The sequence below is a fragment of the Vanacampus margaritifer genome, chromosome 5 (assembly GCF_051991255.1).
Source record: "Vanacampus margaritifer isolate UIUO_Vmar chromosome 5, RoL_Vmar_1.0, whole genome shotgun sequence".
Classification (NCBI taxonomy): Eukaryota; Metazoa; Chordata; class Actinopteri; order Syngnathiformes; family Syngnathidae; genus Vanacampus; species Vanacampus margaritifer.
The window spans coordinates 12014998-12036657 of record NC_135436.1 but is presented as its reverse complement, the minus strand read 5'-3'; the positions used below and the strand labels follow the sequence as shown (position 1 = coordinate 12036657).

General features: G+C 39.6%; 1 protein-coding gene across 2 annotated transcripts; it reads right to left on the bottom strand.

The window, feature by feature from the left end:
- Positions 1–300: 300 nt before the first annotated feature.
- On the bottom strand, positions 301–21601 carry mpzl3 (myelin protein zero-like 3). 2 transcript variants are annotated; one of them, XM_077566823.1, is made up of 7 exons: positions 21537–21601; positions 14989–15064; positions 14016–14182; positions 4291–4504; positions 2791–2947; positions 2323–2392; positions 301–1085 (listed from the first exon to the last, which is right to left on the bottom strand). In XM_077566823.1, the coding sequence occupies exons 1-7, from the start codon at positions 21561–21563 to the stop codon at positions 1008–1010; spliced, it is 789 nt and encodes a 262-aa protein (XP_077422949.1). In that variant the 5' UTR covers positions 21564–21601; the 3' UTR covers positions 301–1007. The 2 variants fall into 2 exon arrangements, with proteins under 2 accessions (XP_077422949.1, XP_077422948.1); XM_077566822.1 differs by lacking the exon at positions 21537–21601 and adding an exon at positions 15211–15339.
- Positions 21602–21660: the final 59 nt, after the last annotated feature.

The window sequence follows — 21660 nt, the reverse complement described above, 5'->3', positions numbered from 1 at the left end:
GAATATTGTGCATGCGACATGTCATTAAGGAAATTAAATGTTCCATTCTGCCATCATATTGTGGCAAAAATGTGGAATCAGTTCCGTACACAATCACGCAGACCATGATTTTTTTTTCCCCATTCAATTATTTTCCTATATTGTTTCTCCCTGGCATGAGTAAGCTGTTGCCATGGTAGTTCAGATGAAGTAGGAATGATAATTATTACCGCATGGCAGTGTTTGAATTATTAAACGCTCGGGGGGGGGAGAACAAGCTGAATAAGAAAGTGAAAATAAATGAGACAGAATGAGGACTCATTGCTTTTTGCAAATGTTTTTTTTTTCCCCCTTGCAGTTTTATTGGGTCTTTTTCATACTCACGTCATACAACTTCAGCCTGTCCTTGAGGGTTTTTAAAGGAATCCTCACCACGAATATGGAAAGAGTTTCCATTCATGAATGGTTCAACAGAACAAACAGAAAGGAGAGGAAACTGCGGCTATATGCTGTTAGCTTTAGCAACAGACTGACGAGGCGTAGATTGTCCTCATTGTCTATTCTGACAAGGCACCAGGGTCGTTTCGTCATTAAGTGAAAATCATGTGCTCATTAAAAATGTACGGTAGCAAAAGTTTCTAAAATAAAAATCTGACCAGGACATCTGCGCCCATAAAAAAAAAAAATCATAATTCCACAAAATCAAAGTGACATCCTGTATAAACAAATTATGTACAATCATAATAATTTTAAGTGACATTCAAAAAAGTGTTTATTTCACTAGCAATGTGATTTGTCACAAAAGTGCAACTATAGTAAATAAGACATCAGCAGCCCTTGACACAGGCAATAAATTAGACAAAATACATCTCCTTCAAAACATTACATGCACCTCTTTTTACCTAAGTGACCCGCTGAGAGGTTGACACGTACATTAATTCACCATTGATTTTCATTCAGTACAACAACCCCTGTGAAAGGCACCGGCGGGGCTTAACATCTACAAATGAGCAAGCGGGGCGGGGACTCTAGAACTGAGACTCAGCGTAACCTTGACTAGCAGGTGTGTTCTGTTTCAAGTGGTATTCGTACTCACTCTCAGAGTCCTGGACACAAAGAGAAAAAACAAGACATGAAGATGAGCTAACAGGAAGAAGTTGTCATCCAGCAGAGTATTTAAAATCTAGCCTGTGAAACCGATCTGATACGCATGCTCCCTTGAAGGGGAAGTCAACCCCCCAAATTTTTTGGGGGACAATAATATGTTCTATGCAGCCCCACTAGCCTAAATATTTTGGTCAGTATTCCATTAGTGGAATATGAGTTAAGCAGCAAAATCCACCCATTTTTATCATTATCAGAAGGCGGCCATTTTGCCACTTGCTGTCGAGTGAAAATTATATCACAAAATGCTCAGGTCTCAGGTAACAACCAATCACAGCTTTAGCTTCACAGAAAAAGTGATCTGTGACTGGTTGTTGCCTGAGCACCTGTGATGTCATCTTCAGTTGACAGCAAGTGGATAAAAACGGCTGGATTTTGCTCCATAGCTCATATTCCGCAAATGTAATATTAATCAGAATGTCATGTTTAGACTAGTGAGGTCACATATAACATATTATTGTCAAGAATTTTTTAAAGTTGACTTCCCCTTTAAGTTATATAGAAGTAAGATTTTTGCACAGTGGTTCTTAACCTTGTTGGAGTTACTCAAACCCAACCGGAATTCCTATGCGCATTCGCCGAACATTTCTTTAATGATTTTTTTTCTCTTTTGTCCAAAATTCACTTTGAATTGAGGGTGTTGAGCTCTTGTATTCCCCATCTCCATGCAGCTTAAGGAAGTGTTCCTTTTAGTTTTGCTTCAGTTGTGCTGGATTAAAATTGCTCAACTTGGCATTACAAATCATGCAGTTAAGATGCTGACTCCCATCACTCAACTTAACTCAACTATTTTTATAGAGCACTTTAAAACAACCACCGCTGTTTGCTTAAGATGGAACTCAGGGGCAGCTGATACAATGAAAACTGCAGAATTGAACCTTGTGGAACACCATACACTCTGTTATACATGTGAATTCATATTGCACATATTCGTCCAACCACTTTCTTTTTTTGCACAACATAGATGGTGTGAAAGGATTAATATAATAAAGAATACACCAAATATTCCGATAGGCCGATCAAAGTAGCGCGATAACCTGCAGCCTGTGCAGAACGTGCCTTCATGAATCATATGAGTTGGGTGAGTGTCTTGGCCTCCGTTGAACCCTCAAGGTTCGATCGAACCCAGGTTAAGAACCACTGCTTTTGCACAACTGAAAAGTATGTACTGCACTGTACCGTCGTCAAGAGGTCACAGCATGTGGCCCCCTTCATCATGCCCCCCATTCGGTCATTGTCATACTCCTCTCTGATGAACATAGAAGTGACAACAGTGAGTGAAAATTACAACAGACTACTGTTGTTTTCTCAAACTAAAACTACTGTAATGTTGGTCATACCTATATGACAGACTAGTTAGGTTCATAAAATAATAACAAAATTGGTGTCACTTTTTTCTGTTGTCTTGGCATGTAACAATGAATTCATTATTGTAAAACAACGTCTGAAAAGAATACATAGGAAGAGTAATACAAATAAGCAGTTAAATTGCCAGGAAATTTGGCCCAAGTACCATTATTACCTAAAATTTAAATTATTCTTTAACCTTTGTAAAATTAAGCGATTCAGGGGTGAATCTATACCAAGCAGAGGCCGGATAAACCCCAAGGGACTCACTCCAGTGATTGGTTGAACAAATCTACTCACCCATCTGCGACCTCTATGGCTGATCTGTAGCCCTTTGATTGGCTGCGCGCTCTCTCGGGGCAGAGCATCTGACCAATCAGAACGAGGGCGATGATAGTGGAAGGGATGAGGATGAAAAAGAGGAGGACTGCAACATCCGAGAAGCGAATGCTGGATGCTGAGGAGGAGGAAGAGAATTTGAGGTACTTAGATACATATCAACAAGCCGCTTAGGAGTAAACACCCTCTTTGCACCTCCTCCACATAGTGATGTGCAACTATGCACAACTTGTAAACTTTTGTATTCCAAAACACATACAAATATAAGAATTGATGAGTCAGCTGCACTAAATACTGTAAATACATGTTGGCAAAGGAATGTTAAATGCCTAAATGTCAATCACGTATTCTGAAGAAATTATAGGTTGCATTTAGGTACATTTCTACAAATACAGTCACGTTCATGTTCTCGTTAATTAAATGACAATTGGCACCTGCAATAGCGGGTGAAAAATAAAATCCCTGCTTGGTTGTCATTTGAAGCCGATACTAGGGCTGTGCAATTAATCGTAATTCGATTACGATTTTGATTATTACCCTCCTGAAGTCACATTCAAGCTCCAGTTAAGAGCGCAGACATAATTATGCTGACATTGTATTGTACTGTGCCTGTTGCCAGCGTTTAGCTGCGAGTGCTAGCTACCAGCAGCGGTAAAGTGCTCCAGCCGTCTGATTACTTTTCAAAGGCGTAAATGTAGACAGCTGGGGTAGGCTTCAGCGCCAGCGCACCCGCGACCCTCGTGAGGATTAGTGGTTCAAAAAATGGATTGATGGACTGTGCACACTTTGATGCTGACAGCCTGACTAATTTGCCGTTCCTACTGATCACTTATTGCCAAACCGGGTTTACTCAAATGTGCTATTTATTTAGCTGACAAAATCACTATTGTGGGTTTGACGTCATTTAGTTCCATTGATCAAAATCTGTGGGGAGAGATTTCTCTGAAATCTCACTGCTTTAGAGCAAAATAGTTTGCAGAAAAAAGATAGAAAAAAAGTTGATTATCTAAAAATGAAAACCAGTTGGTTGTTAATTATTACACGCAAATGTGTTTTTTTTGTCTTCTGTATTTATAATTGTTTTTTTAACCAAGAAAGTATATAGGCCTATAGATATACTTTTATTTCTATCCAAATACCCGATTATTCGCTAGGATTTTCAGTAGGATATCCGAACACCAAAATATTTGATAGCTACAGCCCTGATAATATTAATTTTGAGTTGTTTTGAGGCACGCCCACACGAGTTCTTTCCCCACACACCCCTGTCAAAACCAGCTTGCACCTCACTAGCCATACTGCACACGCTGCGCCCCAACTTCAAATTTTTGCTAACATAGAAAACATATATTCGTTTTGAATAATCGTGATTTCAATTATAACCAAACTAATCGAGATGAATTATTTTTTCCATAATCGAGCAGCCCTAGCCGATACTGAAGTGTATGTGAAGCAGCTTACCCTTTGGCGTGACAGTGAGTACTGTCTGTGAGTTTGGGTTGCCGTGGACATCTGGGGGATTTCTGACTGAGCATGTGTACGTGCCATTATCCTTCAGTGTTGAATTAATCAGAGCGATGGAGGCGTCCCCCTTTGCCGGGCTTCCTCCCCATTGAATACGCCCGCTGAATTGGCCCTCCAGTGGAGGGAAGGCACGAGAGGAGAAGTGGAAGAACTGAGGAAAGCAGAAAAGAAGGCAACAATTATTTTATGTGAGGGGTGTTGTCAAGAGCAGTAAATATAATTCATTGAGGGTATTTTCTTTGACGCGCCCCCGCCGCACCTGACACTTTAGTGGCTGAAGTAGACTAAACTTTAGACCAGATGAGAGCAGGTCTAAGTTGTGGCACAAGTGGTGTAACCCAATTTTGGCACATTTGATCAAGGTGCAGGCAGACAGATTCAAATTTAAAGGCAATGAGAGGATTCACTTCATTTGTGTTCACGCTGTTTTATACTTAGAGCTTAAAGTGTTTTTCATACAAATATCTACAGTCATCATGACCATATGACTGTGTAATCATAAGATTGTGTTATTGCTTGAGGCAATGTTTGTCCTGACCGATGTACCAAATTGCCCTAGGTCAGTTTACAGTAAGTTCACGATACCACATCTGCTTGCGAACAGAAACACGTTTGTGCCATTGATTTGTATTCACCACAGTGTATTCTTTTTCAACAAGAGCACTCAGAACCCCACCAAGATAGATAAACACATGTCACCTAGGAAATCAATGGACAAATAGCGAAGATAAAGTTTCACGTGGATTCAGAATTTCTTTGGTAGGATTTCCTGTCTGAAAATGTCCAATGGGAAGTTGCTACCAAATGGTCACTCTGACTCTGATCTGTCAGAAACTTGGTTTGGCACAACAGCATACACACTTTATTATTTATAAAGCTTTAAAGCAAAACTCAAATTGCAGTTAAAAAACATTCAAAGGAAGCTTGCAGCATACCATTTATTGTAAGCGTACTTGTAATAATAGCTAAATCAATGCTGACCTTTCACAAACTGAAGACGAGACGTCACACAAACCAACCAGCGACTTTATGTGACTGACAACTTTGCTTCAGTGAAAATCAGAACGAAAGATTTGACCATAACTCGAAATGAACGTTATCATGTTAATCTAAAGAAAAGTGTCTGGCAGTGGGTGGTGAGACAGATGGTGCTGGGACAAGCTGAGCGAAACGACCAACAATTAGAAACATGGACACAAATCTGATCACCTAAAAAAGTCAAATGTGTACGGGGACGTAATCAACAGAATAGAACAAACAAGTACAAATCACCTGTTCTCACAAAAAATGGGAAAAATATGGGGAACTGTCTTCATATTGTACCTGTGTCTGGGTTTACTTTTAGTAGGTCGAGCTGATTGTCTGTCCCTGGCTATGATTGCACTGCAATGGCTGATGTAATATTAATATTTCATAACATTTAGTTAAGTCTCACATTAAAAGGTGAGAACATTGTCATAAATGCCAGCCTCCCAGAAAAATGATTAACCTCTAAAATATTGTCTTTTCATATTTTTTCTCTACAAGTACAATTTCCTTTTACAGTGGAACCACGGAGTTTGAACGTCTCGGAACTTATACAAATCGAACTTCAACCAAAAAATCGGAGTCAAAAATGCCTCGGAGTTTGACCTCGGTCTCGGAGTTTGAACTCCCAAACAAAGCAAGCAAAGGCGAACGTACCTTGAACGGGTAGCCGAGTGAAGCCGAGCAATCCCGAATGCTCACGTTGCGGTCATTGAGACCAAGCGCTGCTCATTTCCAGTCAGAGCGTGAACACTCGCGGATGTGCTGCGTACATTTGCGAGTGCATTTGGATTTTTCCACGACAATTTTCTTTGACATGGGCCCAAAGAAAGACAGCCGTGCCAGTGGCAGCAAAGAAAAACGTACAGTGCTACGAAACCATCATGGATTTAGGAAGGAGATTATCGCGCCGTTGTAACTACCGTGACTGACTACTTAAATACCGGCATGAGGACCCCCAATCCCGCCCCCCTCCCCCCTTAGCTGTTCGACAACACGTCTGACATTAAGACGGCACGCAAGGACCCCATAGTAGTCTAACAATGTGGCCAGTGTCAAATACACCATTAACGTAGCATTTTTTTTATCCACTGATGCCATTACACCACAACAAAAAGGTGAGGTATTTTTTATTGTGTAAATACTGTGACGGGTGTACATGTAAAAAAATAAAATAAAAATAAAAATAAAAAAACATAAATAGAAATTAAAATAGGAATTTTCTTGTTTTTGGAGCTTGCGAACGAAGTAATTGCATTTACATTATTTCCTATGAGAAAAAAATGTTTTATAGGTTCAACAATTCAGACTTTGAACACTTTACATGAACGAATTATGTTAAAACTCCAAGGTACCACTGTATATTATTTGTCCTATTAAACAACAATTTAAATGTCAGGAAAATCTGCTGAATATTTAAATGTGATGATGAATGGAGTTTTTCAGTTGACTTTTACAATAGCAAAACATGTTACACTGTTCTGTAAAGAGTCATTCGTTTAAAAACATGATATACCAAATGATTGAGCTGGCATCTATGGTAAAAGCATTTATGGTAGTGATGCACCGAATATTCAGGCACCGAAAAATTTCAGCCGAAAATGGCACAAAAATAGCCATTTTCGGCCGAAATAAAATTAAAGCCGAAAGAATATGGCCGAAATGGGATGTTGTGGTGGCACAAGCAAAAAACCGCTGCAAGCAAGCGTCTGTTTGTATTAAACAGCGAACGCGGGGTGAGTGTTCACCTCTCTTATCGCTGGCTTTTCACTGTATGAGTTTGCACCGGTCGGTCGCAGCAGCTCCCGGAGTCATGGCTTGGTGTACAACATTTAAGAGGGTCGAAAAAAGACAGAATTGCAGAGTACTGCAGTACAGGTGAGCCACTCTTTCTCCTGCAGCACCTCCCATTTTTTTAATAATAGCCCCTCAAACGCTTCAACTTTTTCCCCGGCATCCCGGTAGCCGTGCTTAACACTTTAGCTAATGCTAGCACTATTGCTGTCAACAGTTTTAAACACGGAAACACTTACCGCTATCTCCGGGTTGCGACAGACCTGTAAAGGACGCTGTGTGTGACTTTGCAGTCCGTTCCCAAAGCCGATTAGCTGGTGCGAACAAATTTATTTCATTTATTTTCAAACATTGAAGGATATGTGAATGTGCGGATTTGACTTATTCTTATTTTTGTCTTATCTAAAGCCAATAGTCTCAAACTTTGGGTTTAAATTTGGCGGTGATTTTAAATTGGTGCTGTTATTAGAGCCAGCTTTTTTTCTTTTTTTTTTATCCTGGGCTCCTAGCTAAAATAAATAAATAATAATAAATGTGATTGATAGGATGTACGGATTGAGTTCTTCCCAATTTCCGATCCAACCAATTCAAATAGTTGCCATACATCTCAGTAAAAGAATGCTGGAAACAAAAGGCTTAAAATGTCAGGAGGACATCTTGCTTTATGTTATGCAGCAGTGCATCATGGATATTAGCTACTGGAAGCTAATGACAGAATAGGCAACATCATCAGCTGCCAGGATGCCACACAAGTACTCATTCCATCAACAACTTGCAAATGCAATGTTCAAGAAATTGCATATATTACACGACATATGTTAAACAGATCGCATTAGCTGACAAAGTAGATGAAATGTATCATAAGGACTCATTTCATAAAGACTGATGTAATAAAGGAGAGCAGAGAAAGCTTTGAGTTATCACTCTAATTTACAAGATGACTGTACCGACACTGCACTCAGAAACATCTTCATGATGAGCATGCTGCATTCCGAGCTATACAAGTCGCCCCTGATTGCATGTTGTTGTCATTGGTGTAGTCACAGAGATACAGTTCAGTCTGTAAATCGGATGCCCAATTCTAAATTCAACATTTTGACTTTAATTCAACATTTTCTAGTAAAATTGTATCTGAAGTAGCAAAAAAAAATAAATTATTTAAAAAAAAGTCAAACTGTCGTAAATGACAAAGCGCGAGACCTCACACCTCACCATTAGTGATGCACCGAATATTAGGCCACCGAAAATTTTCGGTAACATTAAAATGAAAGCCGAAAGTATATGGCCGAAATAGGATGTTGTGGTGACGCAAGCACACACAAAAAAACGCTGCAAGCAAGCGTCCGTTTTAATTAAACAGCGAACTCGAGGGTGAGTGTCCGCCTCGCTTCTCGCTGGCTTTTCACCATGTGAGTTTGCGTCGGTCGGTCGCAGCATCTCCCGGGGGTCATTGCACACACCGGAGGAGAGGGGCATCGTTTGGTGTACAACATTTAAGTGGGTCGAAAAAAGACAGAACTGCCGTGTATTGCAGTACAGGTGAGCCACTCTTTCTCTTACAGCGCCTTCCCCTTTTCTTTTTTTTTTATAAGAGCCCCTCAAACGCTTCCACTTTTTCACCGGCATCCACTGCTAAACACTTTAGCTAATGCTAGCACTATTGCTGTCAACAGTTTTAAACACAAAAACAGTTACCGCTATCTCCGGGTAGTGACAGACCTATGCAGGATGCTGTGTGTGACTTTGCAGTGCGTTCCCGAAGCCGATTAACTGGTGCGAATAAATGTATTTATTTATTTTCAAACGATGGTGAATATGTGAATGTGCGGATTTTAAGTGTGCCGCACCTTGTCCCGCCGCACGCATCCGTGCCCACCTGTCCGAACTACATTACGACTGTAATGTGCAATCGCACCGCCAGAAAATCCTCAACCCTTGTTTGGTGTTTAATGTAGCATTAGCCAACATGTCTGCCGTGTGGGCACATTTCAATTTATATTGAGCTTTGTTAAAATGCCAGTGCTAAATAAATATTTTATAATAATATAATTTTAGTTGATTATAATAAATGCAATGATAGTAAAAAATTGGCATAATTTTCGACCTTTCGGTTTTCGGCCAAGCATTTTTCATTTTCGGTTTTTATTTCAGCGCATCCCTACTCACAATACCTCAACAGACTTTTGCTCAAGTAAGCATTTAAAGCAGTGTTACATAGGTATCCACCTTATTCCTTAGGGATCTCATGGAGAAACGATTATGCTCCCGACTTCCACTTCCAGGCATAATTTTGCTATTTATTATAGCGGGTTTCGTGTCACGGAGCGGTTTATTTGAACTCCCCCCTTTTCTAAACAAACTTAAACCCTTGTTGCATAAAAAAAAAAATCTCTAATTTCTGGACTATAAGGCACACCTGACTATAAGCCGTGCTAGCTAAATTTGGTGAATTTTGTTACACATAAGTCGCAGGTGTTTTGCCACACTGGGTTCCCACTTTCTTTTCCATAATGAGGGTGAAAATATTGTAACACACTCGTATGTAGTTAGACAATGACAACACAATCGCTGATGTTCTTCAGTCACTTTATTCCCACGAGCAATAACAGGTTGCTCACTTATTCAAGCTATAGAACACAAGTCAAGCCTAGTCACGCCACACACAACAAAGCGACAGAAACTAATTCAAACAAAGAGCAATGTCTTCTTTGGTTCACTACAGCTATTTACAAAGAGAATTGCAAAGAATGCTGGGAACTTTGTGCTGATACCAATCCAGATGCCTTCGCCACCATTAAATGTTGGTCAACAATAAAATAAGCCAAATGGAAATAACAACAGAAAAGAATAGTAGCTAGTAAGCTACACATGTTTTATGGCACTCACCATTTTTAAGTTAAGGGTGTGTACACAAGTAATTAACTGTTTTTGGTTTGTTCACAGTGATAACATTTAAAATTTGTGAGCACAAGCAAACCTACCACCAAAGCAGATTTTTAACATAAAAAATTCAGTGTTCAGTGCATTACTATACATATAAAAATAGTCATTACGGTGTTAATATTCTACAGTAAGGAGTACACAACTTGCATCCTATTCCCTAACTCCTTAACCCTATTCCCAAACTAATAAATATGCAAACACCATTAAATGTGCTACACTACTTCATAAGATTACATAAAAACATGGTTTCTTTTACCACAGATTATTTAATACTTACAGCATGAATCCAAGTGCACAAACATTTGCCCTGACTTTTTTTTTTTATTGCTTCTTTTTAACAAACCAATTTAGACTGGGTCAGCAATGTCAACAGTTTATATGACACTTGTAAAAGTTCAGAGAAAGAAATCAAATGCAAACATTGGTCTGAACAAGTACTGACACTGATAAAGCCTTATCCTTTTACAACTTTGTTATAGATTGCTTCTGGGCATGGTGCCACTCTGGCCATTTTGTGGCGCGAACTATCCAACTGTGCGCAGGGGTATGTTAAACCAAGTGTTGATATTTTCGCAGACGCATTCAACTTGGCCCAGTTAGAAACTAACTATTTGTGGCATGGTGGGAGTGAACACTACCAACTACAGTTGCAGCTAATCAAAGTAGCGCCTCTCATTCCCTTTAAAATTGGTACGCGAGAGGCACTAAAATACTTAAAGTAAGTTTATAAGGAACTGCAAGCAGACCTCTATGGACAGATGATGTAAAGCTGGCCAGGGCAATCACAGATCACTACTGTAAAGTGAGCACTTGGAGACAACCTTCGACCTCGATAATGTGTGTCCGTGTATGAATCCCCTTCCCAGGGTGACATCCACCACACGTCCGCACAGAACAGAATCTGTCTGCCTTCACCTCGATCAAATTCACCAAAATGGCATTACACTACCTGCGCCAATAATTAGACATGGTTCCAGCAGACGTAAAGCTTATTCTACTTTCAGCCACCAAATTGTCAGTTGCCCTGGGGCTTGTCGAAGGACATGCTCTCGGTACGTCGGAAAAGCCCAGCATGGCGCAGAGCTGTCTGCAAATTAGCATTAAAAATGAACATGCACCAGTTTTTACAATGTCAATTTAGAATCCATCGCATGTTAAAAGTATAGAAGGAAAACGATGCCAAAAGGCTAAAGATGACTAATGTATGACAAAGATCAATTTAAAATAATTCCCAATTGTAAACAGTTACTTTAAAGTAGAAATCAGAAGGTTACTGCTCGATTTCACGGTTTTGTAATTGAACAACATCCCGTCTTGTGCCATCTATCACATTAATTCTCATTGGGATCACGTTAACTATGCAGGCCACTGAAGCAGTGTGGCAATTGTGATTGCTTTGGCTGAATATTTGTATTTATGATGGAGCTTTTCACATGCCTATTCCTAGTCAGGCCCACTGTGATATACGACCAGCGACACTCGGACATTTAAACCTGCCAAAACAGCTAATGAAATTGGATGGAGAGTAAATACTGGCTGGAAAATAGAAATTGGAAACATTCAGACCTGGTTCTATCCATGGACAATATCAGACTGCTACTAATTATGTATCTGTAATAAATTGTAATAAAATAGTTGGATTGGGTGTAGCACCTTTTTGTAATCGCTTTAGAGATTTCCGTGGTCATGACATGTTGAGACACACATGCATGCGCAGGCTAACATATCAATACCTAGTCTGTTTCTTCTCGTCTTCCTGCGCACTTTGAGACCAGACAACTTTCTCTCTTAATGACTAAACCAACAGTACTCCACTTTAGAAGGAGCCACAAAACATTAGCCTTCACTTCACTCTGAGTGCTCCTATAGGAAATGATGGCATATAGGGTTGCAACTACCACAGTATGTATTCTAGTGGTCCAAATGCAATTATACAGAACCACATTTGATGGCTCTCTTCAAGCCCAAATGCAACTCCTTAAATTATGTGGTGGTTTCTAGTGGACTGGTCAATGAGGCTCAACCCTGATTGAGCACGGTTAGAGGATTGAGTGCTGTTATGGCTTGGAATGGAAACATGGATGGCAATTTGGAAGACCACAATACCACCATAGAGGAAAAGAATCAAGGTAGCTGTTCACATAAGATTGCCAGGGAAGCCTCTGAAAACAGGTGATGCGCATGGACTGATCGAAATTGATGATAGTTAAAAATTGGGAAGGAGTGTAACTATAAATGAAAATCAAATAAAAAAATAACACATTGGCTTTTGCCTGGCTGTCGGCTTTTGATGAAGGAGAAACTTGTTTGGGAGCTAACATGTTTACTTTGTAAGTCATGTGTCAGTCGTAGCACAGCCAAATACACACACAGGTGAAGTCATTGTTTGACTTCCCTTTATCACCAAGTGGCACCAGTTTCTAAGTGACTGCCTTTGGCCAAAAGTAAAATCAATCAGAGACAAAATAGTGAATAGCACTATGAATAGAACGCATAAATCACATGAGAGGAAACAGAATGAGGATATAGATGTACTGTAAAGCATAATGCTAAAATTCTGTGTGTCAAGTTTCAGTAAGCTCTGACCTTCCGTCTGGAAACACTTGCACATATTTCAAAATAATTATTTTTGAGGTGAGATGTGCTCTAGGACTGTCAGATACACTGAGGTAGAGTTGGAATAAATAACACTTTATGCTTTACGTGTTCAGCAAGATCATCCAAGTCTTTCAATATTCTTTTGTATTTATGTTGTTGTTGTTTTTAATTCAGGGCTGGGCACTTATACGTTAATCGTCAAATCCCATCTTTGACGTGGGCCACCTTGCGGCAAGTGCACAATAACACGAAGCCTCGGATAAATACATGGACTGAGCACCGACTGAGCACGTTTACTTCCGTCGATTGAGGCGAGTACATACGGTCCCCGACTCCCTCTCATTCCGTGTATTTTTACAAGCCTTCGCATCACAAAGCATTTTCCGAATATGCGGAAGAGCAAGCCGAAAGGTGGCCATTGTCATCAACGGGAATTGACGATTAATGGAAGTGCCCTGCGCTGATTTTATTTCTTTCAATTCATTCAATACATTGTCCGTTATTTCAAGAAAGAAGAAGTTCTCTGAATCTGCTTCTATAAAAAACAATGTAGTTGCCCATGTGTTGCCATACTCCGCTGCAGATTGGGTTTCAGGAGTAATGATTAACATGACATAATTACACAAATTAGAGCTAAACACAAACCATGCAGCGCTTTGGAATCTGATTTCCTTCTGCATTCCAAAACCGCAATTGTGTGAATCGTAAGATGAGATTCAGATCACCTGTTCTCTTGAGCAGGACAAGTGGTAGAGATGGATGGATGGATGGATGACCATCCATTCATCCGGCCAGCCATCCATTTTCTATTCCGTTTAAACTCATTAGGGTCACAACAAATCACAGCTCAGCTTCAGAAAACAGGTGAGCTATGTTTGGTCGTTGCCTGAGCGCTGAACAACATTGATGTCATCTTCAGTCGACAGCAATTGGCAAAATGGCCGCCCCTGAGATGAATAAAAACTTAGCCAAGATTTTGCTTCATAACTTTAATATTTCACAAATGTAATATTAATCAGAATGTCATGTTTAGACTAGTGAGGTCACATAACAATTTATTGTCGAGAAATGTTTAAGGTTGACTTTCCCTTTAAGTCCACATAATGTAATTCTAATTTTTAAATTAAACATACAGTAATTATTTATTTAAAAGTGATTAATAGTGATTTATTACTTGCACGGCCTCTCTTTTAACTAAATGACTTAATCAAGTCCCACCCACCACACTTAAAATATATATTCTTGTATGATTTTAGTATGGCCCAGCAAAAATTAGTGTGGCACACAAGATGTTCACTCACTGTCTGTGGTGGCCCCCCAGTCTGGGGTCTATAGGACCAATCGATGGTCATCTTGCTAGTGGGTCGACTGGTGGAAGTGAAAGTGCAGGACAGTGTGACGGTGTCTCCTCTGGATGCATGGATCTCTGCCGGAGAATTCACGATGATGGAGGAGACTAGCGAAGGAGCTGCAAATAAGAGAACTCAAGTGACAAAAAGAACATGTAGGGTGTAGGTTAAAAAAAAAAGGGAGAGTTTGTGCACGTGTGCTTGGCTGTTTTAGCACGTGAGATGATTACAAATGTTTTAGTGTAAATCAGGTGATACATTTATTGTATTACTTACTTAACTTAGTTAAAATGATAGAATTAGAACAGATCACAGTGTCAACACGGTAATCACTTCTTCTTTTTTAGCAGTGAGGGTACAAAACAATATCAAGCCTTGAAGAGTTTATAAGCGACATGTGCTAATCTGACTTTGACTACAGCTATTTTGTGTTGTCTTGCAAAAAATAAGTAATTTATACTTATCATTGCAACACCCAGATAATATGTAAACGTTTATTAGAGTCTGATGCTCTGATTAGATGCTGAGTTAGTAAAAAAGTGAGATCAAAATGGTGTGAAATATTCCATAACTATATAAGGAAATGACTCGTGAAAATTGGTAAATAGACCCCTGAATGATCTCGCAATTGTGACGAGACAAAATTTAGGGTCACGTATCGTATTCACATCCACCTGATGTACCGTAAAATACAAGCATTAACACGTTTTATGGGAACATAGAGATCGATTGATCTATACAGCGCAAACAAACAACACCTGTTTTGTTAAGTGACAAAGGCGGGGATATAGCATTAAAAATGGTTTCGTGTATTATCAAACTAATGTACAAACTACACTCGTGACATGGTTCGGAAAACTATCATGACGTTTTAAGTTTAACCACCGTTGTTACGTCAAAAAATAAATTCGGCTTGTTTACTCACCGAGAAAAAACAGCAAATGGAACAGCAGCAAGCTAGTCCCATGGCACTGTCGATGCATTTTAGGAAGAAACATCCACTTGTAGGGGGACACAAAATGTACGTTACCAAAAAAAAAAAGAAAAGAAAAGAAAGAAAAAGAATTGCGTCAAAGCTTTTGAAAAAGTCCTGCCATTGTCTCGTTCGGAGTGACTCAAGCCTCCGTTGCGCAGCGAAATGAACTACCTGACAAACAGGTGGATCAGGAAGTGCAGCTTGATCATCTTGGAGTGTAAAATAGTTGCATGACATGGCGGTTAGTTAGTAGTAGTAGATATTAATCTTTACATGTGTGTGTAATAGTTACTGTGATCCTTTTTGGTGGTGGTGGGGGGGGGGGGGGGGTCCTGAATTTTCAACATTCATTAATTATGTAATATAAGTAATTAATTGCTGCTGATATGTCAGTCAAGAGACCGGGGGAGGTAATATGCATTATTAAAATAATTGTGCTTAAAAAATAGGAAAAAGTGACATTATTCTTTGGCTTTAAAATAGTCTTAAGATTTTTGTTTGTTCAATTGCAAACATCCATTTTTACAAATTGCTACACTAGAGGCCACTGTTGCAAAAGTCCTGGTGGGATTGTATGGGCAGCAGCACAAGCGTTGGCCAGCTCGTCAAAGAATTCAATGACACTGACAGTCACTGTTCTCATTCACATAAAAAAAACAACAACAACAACAACAACAACAAAAAAACAGTAACAATTATCAAATCCACCTGAGTTTTGAATCCGGGCTGTTGCTTTACTTTGTTGCCTTGTACACTGAAAAACAGTCATTCATATCTAAGGACAATATAAAGTCTTCAATGAACTGAACATCCACGTTTTTAGAATGTGTGTGGAAGCCGATGTAGCCTGACAAAACCCAGGAAAGTAAGCTCCATACATACATACCTGAGCTGGAACCTCAAATTCCTCAGGCACCTATTGGTTCCTAACCACATTCTGTTTCGTTTTGTTAAAGAGAAAAACAACACTTCAAATGTATTAACTACTTAGTGACTGCCCCTCACACTGGAGGTGGAAGAAAGTGATGACAATTCTAAGGACAGTTGACTGACAGGAACCCTATTTAAAAAAAAAAAAAAAAACGGTTTAAATTCTCTGAATAGTGAATACCTGCCTCTCTTACCCCGAAATAGAAGTGAACCCCAATTATTTAAATTCATAAACCTAATGCATACACTGCTATTTACCACAATGATTTCCAAACCATGGAGTGTGTGACATTAAAGGTGTAATGGCGCTCTAGTAAATTAATTACGCATTGGCATTACCATTTTTACAATGTTTTTTTTTTTTTTTTTTAATACTGCTACATCGAGTAAGTGTCAAAGTTATTGCGAGCAAAATGTAATTAAAACAACAAAGCATGCGGTGGCTTTTGTACACAAAACAAGCTAATTGCTTGTATACTACAGGGCTGCTCCTTATTTTGACGGATTGAAATACAACAGTTAATGTAGATAATACCACCGGCAGTCAAATGGAAACATGATAAAGCCAAAAGCTAAGTATAGAGGCTAATTTGGGAGGACAGATTGTGATATATTTTGATATGCATCAAGTGAGAAGTTGTAGACATGGTTTGGGAAAAAAATGTAATATGCCTGCTTTGACAAGAAAGAATTCTGGTAGATAGAAATTGATTGATGACCCAGCAAACTAAGTCTTAGGCCCGAATTGACAAGTGTATTCTGTTTGTGAACAAAGGTACAGTTATAGCGCTGTGCACATATGGTTTATTTGTACAAACTGTCCATTAGTGCTTTCAGAGTCTTTTATTATCATCTACGATCCCACTGAGGCCTGATTTATTCCCTTATCTCCCATACCAGCCAAACTTTGAATGCCCTGCTGGGACTAGCCTGCCTGCTATTTGTGGACCCGCTAAGCTATCCTGGAATCCAATCTCCTGTCTTAACTGCTGTAATTGTCTCTAATGGGTATAAGTATTTGTTTTGGGTTTATCTTTCTGTATATTTGTGGAGCTTTCTTTTGAAGTATTTTCATGTCTCTATTAGCTGTGGATCATTCGTCACCAAATCTGCCAGTTGTCTTCTGACACTATGTTGTAGTCGTGTTGCATGCAGCTCATTTCGTAATCATAACTAGGGGTGTCAAAATTAGTGTGTTAATGTTGAGTTAATTTAAAGTTCTTTTAACGCGCGATCAGGGCTGGACTGACACACAAAAAAACAGCCCTGGCATTTTGACTTAGTCATGTTGGCCGGACTGGCTTGACCCGACTCTTTAATTAAAAAATAATAATTTGTTGCCACTGATGTTTATTGATGTTTCAGTTTGCTATCTATATTCAAAATTGATTAACAGATTGTTCCCTCTAAATTGTGGGCCAGTCTATTGGGGCAAAATGTAGGAAAATAATAATTAAAAAGCACTGCATCGACCCCAAAAGAGGCCGGTCCACCGGGCATCTGCTCTGAATGACAGATGGCCAGTCCAGCCCTGCACGCGATTAATGACCGCCCTATACTTGGAAAGCATGTACTGGGAGAATACACAGCAGACACGTCCACGTCCAAATTTTGCGGTAATAAATTTAATAATAATGCTCATATTTGTGGAGACTGGGGTCAAGTTGTATTTCATAGTTTTAAAAATGTGCAGAATTTCACAAGTTAATTCATGTTAAAGATGGCATAGTTCTTAATATGAAAAGAAAAATGCACTGAGCTGTCACTAACGTCTTACAAATGCAATTATGCCATCTAGTGGCAGAAAAATAGCCTCATCACAAATTAATATCACACTCGTTTTTCACAGTACAGTATAACTTTTTAATTTTAAGTCAATTTTATGAAATTACTGTATCAATGACTAAAAGATGCAGCCATATTTCTGCTACTTTAACATTTTTTGTTGTTAACAAGAGTATGAAAAAATTATGGAAAAAATATTTTATTGTACATTTAGAACAAATGTAAATTTGTGATTAATCGTGAGTTAACTATTGAAGTCATTCGATTAATTGCGATTAAAAATTTTAATCACTTGGCACCCCTATTCATAGCACATGAAATTATGCTGATGGATACACTTGTGTAGCTGAAATAAAGTGGCAGCACATGCACAGTTGTTAGCACTGTGGCACAGAAGATTGAGTTGAAAGTATACAAGTTTGGTATTGTAGTGGTTCACATAGCTGAATACCCCATTCACACTCGCCTTGTGACGTGCTGGCAATTCAATTGTGGATGTTATGTGCTCTTTCTCTGCAGGATATGCCTAGTTTGATATCAAGAACGACTTTTAGACTCATCCCCTGTGAATGAATCCTTTTGCCTCTTACACAACCAGCACTGCATTGTACTGCAATGTATTCTGTATGTGAGCACAGGGGCTCTCTGTTTGTGTGCTGTAGCAGGACGGTGTCAGTTTCAGTTAAAATCTTCTCGGTCACAAAACAAAAGTCTTTCTCCTTTCAGGTATTTTGTTTTGCAAATGTTATCAAACAGTGAGAGACCAGTTGAGTTAATAATGGAGCAAACAAAAAAAGGGGTTTAAATTTTTTGGGGCCAGATGATGTACATGTAACCAAATTCCATGAAATGAAGATCCTTGAGTTTTTTCAACAGTTTCTATGGACTCTGATACTCTGTGGAGAAGAATAGTTGATGAGTGACCTCAACTCTATGAAACAAGATTGAAATATTTCTCACAAACAAGTATGGCAGAATTACTCAACAGTGAAAAAAATCATACTACAGTCTACTGAGTCAATCTTTAAAGTATAAATTAAAATAAATGACACTGTTTGTGAGGTTGTTTATGTGTTACATTTGGAAATTACTTCCTGGGTGATTACTGATTTCCCTCTCATTCTAACATGGCAAGCCCAAGCTTTTGTGTGTTTGCCTGTGCTCGCACACAAGTGGGCGCGCAATGGAATTTAGACATATCGGTGCCAGGTACAACCCATCCTAAGGTGTGGAATGCAGTCCACTTTGGAATCACTAAGAGTAGCTGATGTACTTCTCGTATCAAAAGTCTGTGATGATTTGAGGTGGGAAAGGCAGTCCTAATGATGGCGCTGTTTTACATCCATGCATCCATTTTCCAAAGAGCTTGTCATCATTTGGGACACAGGTGAGGCCATGCAGAATACACATAACCACTAGGACGCCATGCCGCCCACACATTTTTATTTTCATTCTTTGTCAAATGTATGTTAAAAGATAGAGCAGTAACTTTATGACTTCCTGTTCTTTCTTCCTGGTCGTCTCTTCGCAGACTCCTAGTTGGTTATTCATTCAGTTTATTGCATGTTGTTGCTAGCATATAGTAATTCTCACTCATTCAACCCCAAAAACACATAAATACGTTTTTTAACACTTTGCCCTTCACTCCTGTATTCATACGTTTGTTGTTTGTTTTTTATGCTAGAGCATACAGAAGGCTTTGATACAGTTTCAGACATGAAGAGGTCGCTTAAAGCAATGGTACTTATTACAAACAACGGCCAGCAGGTGGCAGCAAAGTATAAGAAAACGCACAACAACAAAGGGCTCAGCTATGAACGCCGCTCGAGGAGAGTTGCGTATCCAACGGCTGTGGGGTTCCAAGGCGACCGGGCAGCGCTCCCACCGGCGGTGGGCATCCCCACGCCGGCCGCAGCCCGGCCTGGACCAGGTTGAGTAGACGTGGGGAAAGGGAAGGTCAAAACGAGAAGGCGGCGAGCATGGCGGAGGCCCCGTGGGGCGCGACGGTTGGGCCTCTCGGCCGTTTGCCGCCATTGCCGCCACCTGGAACCACCGGCACACTGCTCGCCGTGCCACTGCTCCGTCGCCACCCACCGACCACCGGCAACCTCCCTAACCCCGAGGCTTCGGTCCACGGGCAGGACAGAGAGCTCCCGTGAGCTCCCGTGAGCTCCCATGAGCATCCACAGCCGACCGCTGGGGAGGCCATAAGCCGAGACTTTTGAAGCCGCAAGGTCGCCATTTTGGGACTCCCAAGAAACGTATCTCGGTATACGAATTATGGCTGCAAAATGCCTACATCTGTTGCGGTAAACTGCACAAATCGCCAGATTAAAGGCTGTGGACAAACATTTCACCTGTAAAATGAAAGAAAAAAAACAAATCGTCCACTTGTTATACATTGTGCCCAGGCCCTATTTTATGACTCTGTCTAATCTGCTGTATTTGTTTTAAAAGACAGCAACTTTTTAAAAATGTATTATTAGCTATTTATTGTTGTTAAAAATAAACATTTTCAAAGAATGCTGATGTAATTTTTATTTTATGTCTACAATGATAACCATAAAAACCTTAAAACCACGTTTTTTTCTCAGACAATAATTGTACACCAAAATCTGAAACCGTTGCACCCCAAGTTGCAACAAGCTCTTTTTCCCAGTGTTTTCTACAGGTTTGTGAATAATGATGAAACTTAGCTACATTCTAATGCTAATTGCTACAAAACGGAAACAGATACAAATGTACTTTTTTTTTCCTGATGAAAGAAGAGCCTCTAATCTTTCTTTTGATAGGTGCCATAACTTCCATGTTCTTATAGAAATAGAACAGAATATTCTGTGGATCTTGCCAAATCAGTAAAACAGCCTGGAGCAAAGGAGTTTGCTTCAGTCAAAATGGCTGGGCGTGAATGGCAGTTTGGGGCAGTTATGATTTGGCACTTTTAAAACAGCCTTGAAAAAGAATCTGAAAATTTCTGTTGATAAAATGTCCACCATGTGGAAAACCAAATCAAATAATCAGTAAGCTGTGGCAAATAAAAGCATTTTAAGCTAACTGAAGCTAATTAAATTGTCCAATGTGTAATTGTTTGTCTACATGTGCCCTGTGATTGGCTAACAACCAGTCCAGGGTGCACCCTGCTTCTCGTCCAAAGTCAGTTGGGATACGTTTCATTTCACCTGCGACCCTAATGAGGAGAATTATTTTTTTTTGGGGGGGGGGGGGGGTGTTACCAAATGTTCCATAGCTGATGCCATGCTGTTCTTTACTTACACTACAAACTAGTTGAGACTAAATCACCAGTGTTGCTTCTGAGTCGCAGCCAAGTGATTCTTTCCATTATTCTGAATTGCTTCAAGACGTGTAAGGAACATTTTTTATTCCAAACAATCATGTTTTATCAATAATTACGCACACCCTGAGCTACAATGCCCACCAGCAATTCATTTCATTGCATAATGCTGCAATTGGAAGAGTTGGACATTTTCAAAGGCATACATTAAGAGAGAGTATTTTAGTTTTCCCAATGTGAAGCCTTCTTGATTTTCCAGTAGCTCATTATTTGCCATAAAAACACCACTTCCGAGAAGTAGTCATTTGTTAATACAGTACATCCTAGAAAATCCAGATGGGATTACTACATATGCAGGCAAATATTAAAGGTCTGTAAACACAATTAACTCTCAACTCAATGATTACAAAATACATCACCAAGAGATCCCTCTCAGGCTTCATCTGTGTCTGATAATCAAATGATTTTGTTTGCATGAATAGACGCTTACTGTCAAGCCTGTTAACTTCGCCTTCATGTCCACTGTCAGCCTTGCCACGGAGTAACTTAAATTGCACCCAGAGGGATAGACTTTGATCAGTACACACAAATATGCTGACAAGCACGCACGCACG